General features: G+C 39.7%; 2 protein-coding genes across 3 annotated transcripts; one reads left to right on the top strand and one right to left on the bottom strand.

Annotated features, from left to right (window-relative positions):
- The first annotated feature begins 385 nt into the window (after positions 1 to 385).
- LOC104804702 (kinesin-like protein KIN-14G) lies at positions 386 to 6,315 on the top strand. Of its 2 annotated transcripts, none has more exons than XM_010529043.1 (20): positions 386 to 543; positions 618 to 705; positions 880 to 1,037; positions 1,296 to 1,442; positions 1,527 to 1,758; positions 1,915 to 2,003; positions 2,110 to 2,181; positions 2,435 to 2,536; positions 2,655 to 2,729; positions 2,939 to 3,020; positions 3,170 to 3,265; positions 3,351 to 3,524; positions 3,618 to 3,724; positions 3,797 to 3,975; positions 4,156 to 4,320; positions 4,418 to 4,668; positions 4,879 to 5,042; positions 5,125 to 5,702; positions 5,782 to 5,972; positions 6,077 to 6,315. In XM_010529043.1, the coding sequence occupies exons 2-20, from the start codon at positions 642 to 644 to the stop codon at positions 6,154 to 6,156; spliced, it is 3,006 nt and encodes a 1,001-aa protein (XP_010527345.1). In that variant the 5' UTR covers positions 386 to 543; positions 618 to 641; the 3' UTR covers positions 6,157 to 6,315. The 2 variants fall into 2 exon arrangements, with proteins under 2 accessions (XP_010527345.1, XP_010527344.1); XM_010529042.1 differs by having other exon boundaries at positions 2,095 to 2,181.
- Positions 6,316 to 6,428: 113 nt separating this feature from the next.
- LOC104804701 (EGF domain-specific O-linked N-acetylglucosamine transferase-like) lies at positions 6,429 to 8,555 on the bottom strand. The gene is made up of 3 exons (XM_010529041.1): positions 8,227 to 8,555; positions 8,052 to 8,117; positions 6,429 to 7,896 (listed from the first exon to the last, which is right to left on the bottom strand). The coding sequence occupies exons 1-3, from the start codon at positions 8,438 to 8,440 to the stop codon at positions 6,677 to 6,679; spliced, it is 1,500 nt and encodes a 499-aa protein (XP_010527343.1). The 5' UTR covers positions 8,441 to 8,555; the 3' UTR covers positions 6,429 to 6,676.
- Between the last annotated feature and the right edge of the window lie 446 nt (positions 8,556 to 9,001).

The raw sequence follows: 9,001 nt of genomic DNA, 5'->3' as shown, positions 1-9,001 counted from the left end.
TATATATATATATATATATATATATATATATATATAGTGTGTGTGTGTGTGTAATGAAGAAATGTATGAGCTTTTTCCCTCCGGCTTTTAGCTATGTATCTGCATCCGAAGAAATGTCTGAGCTTTCCTCTTGGCTTAGCTCTCTCTCTCTATGTATATTTAATGAAGAAATGTATGTGCTTTTCCTCTTTGTTTTAGCGCTCTCTCTCTCTATATATATATCTGAATTATTCATATATAAATAGGCCCAAATTTAAGGCCCATATTAAGGCCCAATAAAAAGTGTGAAATTCCATCGGACGGTTGAGATCCGTTAGCTAAGCATTTTGAATTCAAAAACAGTGCAAAGAGTAACGTTACAATTTAACCGAATAAACATATACGAAGCAGCTTTCAGAGAGAATCAAGAAGCAGGAGGAGAAAAATCTTCATTCCTCTTCTCTCTCCCTCGTGCTTCCTTTTCTAGGGTTTTCTTTCTTCGGCTTTCTAGGGGCTTGGAGGAGCAATTGAATCATAAGACAAGAAATTTGAATCCGAAAATTGGTAAGTCTTGCCATCTCTTGATTTGTTTCCTTTTACGATCTTTCTAAATTTCGAAACTTTTGTTCTAATTTCAGGAAGAAACCGAGAAGTGGGTTCTGATGACGAGCTTGAGAACTGGGTTGCATGACTTTAACATGACCTCAAGAAGAGCCGAGGAAGCGGGTTCGTGACAGTTGTGGAATCTTTTCTCTATCTTCTTTGGCATTTCGGATCTGTTTGGATTCTAAGAAAATTATCTAAATTTTCCTGTTTGAATTGCTGAGCAAACGAAAAAAGAAACCCGGATGATATGTTTCCGATCCCGTGTGGTTGACTGCGTCTGTGCTGATTTTGCAGCAATGAGGCGATTTCAAGCCGTGGAATGGCTTCATTCCACAGTTGGTCCGCTTGGTATCTCGAGTCAACCATCGGAGAAGGAGTTCATTTCTTGCCTGAGAAATGGTCTTATTTTATGCAATGCCATTAACAAGATTCACCCTGGTGCTGTTTCAAAGGTAACATTTTCTTCCTTTATTCGAATCCTTGATCGAGCTCAGAACAGTTTTCTGTTTACTATTACTGTCTTGATGAGTTCGAAACTGTGAAATTTTATGCAATGCCACTAACAAGATTCACCCTGGTGCTGTTTCAAAAGTAACATTTTTTTCGTCTATTCGAATCCTCGACTGGGCATAGAACAGCTTTCTGTTTGGTAAAATCCAATCGATAAGTGTTGTTAATGGGTTCTTTGTAATGACAATGTCCACTTAAAGGTTGTGGAGAACTATTCTCATATGCCATCATTTAGCCGGGAGTATCAGCCTCCTGCTGCTTATCAATACTTTGAAAACGTTCGGAATTTTCTCGTGGCTTTGGAAAACTTGAAGCTGCCGGCATTTGAAGCTTCCGATCTTGACAAGGTAAAACATTTTAAGTTTTTATATGCATTTTTTATTCCAACTTTTCTACTATTGAGCAATGGAATTCAACATGAAATGTCACAGGATAATCTAGAGTCAGGATCCGTAGCCAAGGTTGTGGATTGCATTTTAGGCCTTAAGGCGTATCAAGAGTGGAAGTTAACAAGCAATGGAAATGGGTCTTATAAGCACATAAAAACTCCCACAGCTCAGTACTCTGCCACTAAAATCCTTTCGACCTCATCTAAGCATCTAGACAGGTCCTCTGTTCGTGACAAAACGGGATTCACAGACAGTAAAAGCAATAAACTTGAAGGTCTGATCTACGCTTTCTTATCTCTGATTCCCTCCTTTTAAGGCTGTATAAGTTTCATTAAAACTTCACCACGAGGCGACGTTCTAGTTGTTTCATTAAAACTCCCTGCTTATGTGTTCTTTTCCTTTCTCCTTGTTTTGGAATTGATACTTGCAGATGTCATAGCAAAGTTGCTGGTTGATGAGATTGCTGATTCCAAGGAAAACATGGATGAGAATCTCACTTCTGGTGTTATTGGTAGCGAGGTAATTTAAGAAGTTCTGCAGCATTTTTCTGTATGTTATTGTTCTGGTTTTTACAGTTTTAACAGTTATGGACTTTGTTCACTTGCTGAAGTTATATGGATTGCAGAATTCAAGAAAAGCCTTCAAGAAAATCATCACGAGTTTCGTGAGTGACAAGCTAGAACGAGAGTTCCCAGAGGTGAGTTGAGAACTTGAAAAATTTTGTAAATGGTTCCTAAAGTTGCAATCTCACTGGTCAACCGTTGGTTTCCGCATAGAAATCAAACTTGCTATTTTCTGCAGCTGGCTTGGTTACAGGTTTAGAAAATAGCTGATGTATGTGCCTTGTGGAAATCATTTGAATGTATCTAGTCAGACACCTTCAAAGAAGACAAATTTTGCCCTGATAGATTGGCAAACCTGACAAAATCCCTTTTGATGTTGTTAAACAGCTTCATTCCGTCTTCAAGGATTTTCTCAAAGAAGGTAATTGCAAACCATCAGAGTTAAAATCTATGCCCCTGGGGGAGTTACCTTTTCATGACAAATACCGGGTATTTTCTTTTCCTCTTTCGTTTTCATGTTTGAACTACATAAAGAATTGCACCGTGTTTGTGCTAAACAAGAACACTTTTGTAACACATCCTGTCCAACACCCCCTTTTTTGCTCAGTGCTGCAGAAGCTGCCCACAAAAAGGGAAATGCAACCACAAGCGTTTACTGAAATTACAAGAAAAGGAACTCGTGGTAGGATTTTGTTAAGCTGTTCTTATGAAGTTCTGCAAGGCTTTAGCAAAACATTTACATGATCAATGAAGACTACTGTTTATGGCACACCTTCTTATCAGTTTCACTTCATGTTTGTGTAATGAGTTCTTTCTTATCCATGATGATTTGTTCTCTCTTTGTTGGCTTCAATGCTTATCTAAGTTGTCTGCTCCTTTTTTCCTGTTCAGGATCTTAAGTCTTTGATTTCAGAAACCAAGCAAGACTTAGAGAATTTTCAGCTCCATTTGCAAAAAGACTTGAGGGAACTAGGTTAGTTTTGCTTTCTGGGTTTTTATTTCTTTACTCTTCTGTGCAAATTTTCATCCTTTGTCTTTGATATAAAGATTAATTTTGCAGATAGTTTGTTGTTCTTCAGTTCATCTTTTCTTTTTTTCCTGCCATGTGATTCTTACGCTCAGGGAATTGGGTAGAAGAGATGTCATCAGCGGCTTTTGGATATCAAAAGGTGGTTAAAGAGAACCAAAAATTATATAACATGGTGCAAGATTTAAAAGGTAAAAAACGTTTTGAAATGTAAGGAGCAGTTAATTTGATATTAGCCTTTTTATAGGGCGTTTAATCCATTCTACATATTTGCAGGAAGTATAAGAGTTTACTGCAGAGTTAGACCAATATTCAATAGTGACTGGAAAGGAGTGGTAGATTTTATAGGCGAAGATGGTTCTTTAGTGGTTTTAGATCCATCAAAGACTCAGAAAGATGCAAGAAAAATGTTTCGGTTTAATCAGGTGTTTGGTCCATCAGCAACTCAAGGTAAATTCACAACTATGGCAAAGGCTTTGAGCTCATATTTGAATTTAAACTTATTTCATATGGAAACTGAAACTTCCTTATTCTTATGCACAGATGATGTATTTAAAGAGACACAACCATTGATTAGATCGGTGATTGATGGCTATAATGTGTGCATCTTTGCATATGGCCAAACGGGATCAGGGAAAACGTACACGATGGTAATTACTTTTTTACAAATTGAGTTATCACTTGGAAGACATCTACCACATAACATATATATCTTATTGTAGAGTGGTCCACCAGGAAGATCAGCTACAGAAATGGGTATCAACTATCTGGCTCTCAGTGATCTCTTTCTGATAAGTGACAAAAGGAGGGACATCATGACGTATGAGATTTATGTCCAAATGGTCGAGATATACAATGAACAAGTTCGAGACCTTCTTGCAGAAAATTCTTCATCCACCAGATATCCTTTCATGGCTTTTATATTGTCAGTTTTAACAAAGTTATCCTTGGAAAAAAAATCAAGAAATTCGAAGTTGGTCCAACGAGGATGGCTTCTATATTTTGAGTTTCATGGCTTCTATATTTTGAGTTTTAACAAGTTCTGTCGGAGTATTCTCGTTTCTTCTTGACAACTCGGCACATTAGAAATTCGAAGTTGCTCCAACGAGGATGGCCTGAGTCTTCCTGATGCTACAATGCATTCTGTGAAATCCACGATGGATGTCATCAGGCTGATGGAGGCCGGTGAGGTTAACCGTACTGTTAGCTCCACGTCCATGAACAATAGAAGTAGTCGCTCCCACAGGTACTCGAACATGATGAAGCACTATTCGTTCAGACAACATTCAGAATATTGGAGTTACTGCTTTTATGATTAAATAAATCATTTATCTGTTCTGCAGTATCCTTACAGTGCACGTACGTGGAAAAGATACATCGGGGGGAACTCTCAGGAGTTGCTTACATCTGGTGGACCTTGCAGGGAGTGAGAGAGTGGACAAATCTGAAGTTACAGGAGATAGACTCAAGGAAGCACAGTATATCAACAAGTCTCTTGCTTGTTTAGGAGATGTCATCTCAGCTTTGGCTCAGAAAAATTCTCACATCCCATACCGCAACAGCAAGTTGACCCTTTTACTTCAAGAGTCATTAGGTATTTGATATATTCTAGCCCTAGATCACATTCCTTCTCTTCTTCTTGCTGCCTCTTTTTTACTCTCTAGTGATATGATATTGGATCACTTCCTCCATTGGTTCTTATGGGATGGAGAAAAGTAAGAAAGAATCCTATGTCTCTGCTTCCGTTTTGGATCTCGTGTGAAATCATTGACATTGACACTTCCTCTCATGTTTTTCATTTTAGGTGGGCAAGCTAAAACATTGATGTTTGCTCATTTGAGTCCCGAGGAAGATTCCTTCAGCGAAACAATCAGTACTTTGAAGTTTGCACAAAGAGTTTCAACTGTGGAACTTGGAGCTGCTCGAGCACACAAAGAGACTAGAGAAGTTGTGCAACTCAAGGAGCAGGTAAACATCATTCTCAAACCGAGTAGCGAAAGGCTATACCACGTTGTGTGTTTACTCATATATTTCGGTAACTTTCTTTCAGATTGAGAACCTTAAGAAGACACTGGCTAGCAAGGAGGAGGGATATAACACTGCTTACAGAATAAAGGAGGTAAAATCTCCTTCTGGCAAACCTGTTGCAACAATGGAAAGAACTCCTCCACGTCTCAGAATATTAAGCATAGAGAACTGCAGCATCACAAAGACCGAGAGAAGGAATTTGGAGGAGAGGAAAGGTCCTAAAACCCCCACAATGCCCAACCGTTCAAGAAGATCGAGTTTGGAAGGCCCGAAATCCTTTAGGAAAGAAAATGTGCCTGTGAAGAAGCAGATTCCCGATGCAGAAGAATTGCCTCAATGTTATGGATATGTTAGCAATGTAGATCCTCGAAGTCCTGCTGGCTCTTGCCAAAAACGAGTAGCGAAAATAGATGGCAGAACAAGCATTCCTCAAATCCAGTTACCGAAAACACCTGATCAAAGAGCTTCGAGAAACGAGATACAGATTGTAATGCACAGCGAACTAACGTTTTCTGCAGATTCCCGGGCAAATGGAAAAGGGTCTCAAATAAGGAAGTCGCTGAGAAATATCGGAAAACTGATCAATGGTTCAGAGAAGAGGTATTAGAAAACACTTTTGATGAATTAAATTATATTTTCCCAATACACATGATGTTAAATGTTTCATATTACTTCACAGAAAAGAGAATAATAATTCGGTGGAACCAAGGTCGCCCCTAAGAGTTGCAAATAATTCCGGCGATGGAAAGTCGCCAATTACAAGCAACGGAAGGATGCTGAGGCGGCGGTCACTGACAGGCGTAATGCCATCAGAAGGGACTGAGAGATCATCGAGGAGGTCATCTCTCGGGGGAAAACCTATCCAGAATGGTAAGAATATGGCCGATAAAGTTCATGTTGCCCCTCTCTCTGTTCTTGCTTTCTTTGGTGATAAATAAAACCTGTCCTCCTCTCTCTCTCTTTTGCTTTGTTAGGAGTTAATGATGCAAGAAATGCCAAGACACCTCCTCCTATGCATCCATCATCATCCATGGCAGAAAAGAGATGGCTCTAGTCACATACTTCCTCAGCATTGACACTTGAATTCTGATCTGACTAGAATGTCTTGTTGGTTCAAGTAAATAAGAGACCTCATATTGTAACAGGAAATCTCATTAACCATGAATGTACCACAACATTCAGCTGTTCTGGTTAATCAAAGCGTCATGTTTCCCAAAATCTTTGCATCTGTTTCTTACATTTTCGTCGATTATGCTATCCTTCTTACTGCGAGAAAGCCCTTAGATTATGTGCATTGCAGATGCAAGAAAACCCGTTTCGAGGGACTGAAAGAAAGGCCTCCAAATATGAACAAGTCATTGATACATAGGATACAAAGCTATAGAGAAAACCCTAGAGAGGAAACAATAAGTAAACGACACAAACAGAAGAACTCCTAGTACAATGCAGAGAACTGTAAAAGAAAATCGAAACCCGATAGAAGATCTAATATGTTCACAAAGAATCTGATTTTTTTTTATATTGTACTTTGTGTGCAGACTATACAGCAACAACTTGATGAAACCCATTTCAGGTCAGCTCATGATGGCCTTTGCATAAGCATCAAGCAACACCTTCTTGAATCTTCGGAGTTCTAATTTCACTTGCTGGTCATCTAAGTATATCTTTTTCGTGAATTGCCATCCCTTTTGATTGATACTGCTCGGATCTTGAAGAACTGGATCATCTTTACCATATTTCTGGTACAACGAGCTCTCTCTAGGAAGAATCTTATAACCAATATAGTCTAGACCGAGCTTCTTTGCTGGTTCTCCATAGTATGTCTCTGCTGGCCAATCTGTCCCCAACGGGATTATCTGAACGAAGACACTTCCAGGTCTCATGAACAGAAAGTGAGTCATGGCTGCTCCATGGACCCCGACCAAGACATTGCTGGAGTTCAGTACCTTGTAAATCTTTGCCATTTCTGTCCTACTTTCTGGTCTCACGACTTCAACTTGGAATCCTATTAGCTTAGCCATCTTCATCATCATATCCTCATTCTCGATCCCCCGAGACCCGTTTCTTGATAGCAAAACCAGTTTTGGCCTCTGCAGTCGCCCGGTTGCAGGACCCTTTCTTTCCTTTGCTGCTTTTGTACTGAGCCGAAGCTCCTCCTCTCTAACCAATCTGTTGATTCTCGGTCTGTAGGCTCGGTCCAGGAGATTTCTGAAATCTATGATGGTTTTGTTGTCCTGCATCAGGGAGGGATCCACTCTCAGTTCGTCGTGGATTCTAAGGCCAACAATGGCTTCCTTGAAGCAGTGAGTTCTCTTGTCTCTGCTGAAATCAATGAGTGGATAGTCAGAGAGCTGAGAAACAACATCTCCATACTTCATCTCCCACCATTTATGGTACTCAGAAATCACAAAAACAACCCTTTTGGCAAAATGCTGTGATGTTATATACAGGGGAATAATCCCGTCGTTGAACTCGTGATATACATTCCCTGTATATCCCCCTGTTGAGAACACCACGGCAGGAACATCATGATGCACATCACAGGTGCGCCCATCACCGAGTTTTGCATCCTTTCTTTCGAGGTTTAGCTCGGTAATGGTATCCATTACGCTCGCCTCCCATTTCCTGGTATAGGGTTTGATCTTTTCATGAGAGGCATGGTTGGTGAAACCGTCTGATCTGTCTTGTGAGCCGGTGTAGACCAAGATTGAAGAAGAAGGCGAGTGTGTTCTGATATCGCCTTTCATGAAACAGATGTCTGTGCGGAATCCTGTTCTGTCACACCACATACCCTCTGCATATATTCACCAGAAGAAACAAATTTCAATATGATCAGACCAGAAACAGATCATGACGACAGTTTGTTCTGCAAGAATCTTTCGCCTGATGCTTAAAAGTGTGTTGTCTGAAGTTATACGGCTAATCTTCTGAGAATGCTTAAGTACTAACCATCCGATACAGTGGAAGGCATGGAGAGAAGGGTATGGCTATGAACATCACTCGCTTTTACAGAACCTGTAAAACCCGGAACAAGAACAGTTCAGAACAGCAAGAAAAAACAAGACTGAAAACAAAATATATGCTTTGTACCACGACATGAACAGTTCAGGGAAGGTGAACATACCGAGTGGGGAGAGAGCAGAAGGGGGAGAAAAACAGAGGAGGTGAGGAGCGAAGATGAAGCAACCAGAGAGAAGAGAGAAGAGAAGAAGTGAGATAAGCTTCGGCTTCGATCTCTTGGTGAACACTTCGGCATATGAAAGAAGCCGACCAAATTCCTGCTCTTTCATCTGTTCTCCCTTCTTCAGGTTATGCAACAGCCTTTGCTGCCTCCCCATTTACTTGCAACCCAAGCAATCTATGGACTGGAGAGAGAAAGAGAGAGAGAGAGACTGCTTCTCCTCTTCTTTGCAAACTAGGGTTTATATATATCTTTGGAGGGGGAGAGAGAGAGAGAGGGTATGGTGACGTTAGATTCAACTTTGTATGGCTTTGTAGGTATTTTTCATATTTGGCAATTTTGGGAAGAGCCGTGTGGAAGAAACCAAGGAAGGGGGCTGACTCTTCCCATACCATTGGCTTTCCTCTCTGTAAACCCTTCTAGTAGATACATACATACATACATGCATACATACATACATACATATCTATGTATATACTATAGTTGAAATATGTCATCGTTGACTAATCTGGATCAAACATGACATACATAGTCCTATTTAAATTGAAAAATATCAATAATTATTAGTTTACAAATCACATATATATGGCTCAACATAAAAAATTGAGTATATGTGCAAAAATATACAAATTTACAGAGTAATATTTTGGATATACATTTTTTTTTGGTATTCAGGTTGGTGGATATACAAAATTGAATAATATATTTATTTTATTTG

This window comes from Tarenaya hassleriana, unplaced genomic scaffold, assembly GCF_000463585.1.
Source record: "Tarenaya hassleriana unplaced genomic scaffold, ASM46358v1 Cleome931, whole genome shotgun sequence".
Lineage (NCBI taxonomy): Eukaryota > Viridiplantae > Streptophyta > Magnoliopsida > Brassicales > Cleomaceae > Tarenaya > Tarenaya hassleriana.
This window is presented reverse-complemented; position numbering and strand designations above follow the sequence as displayed.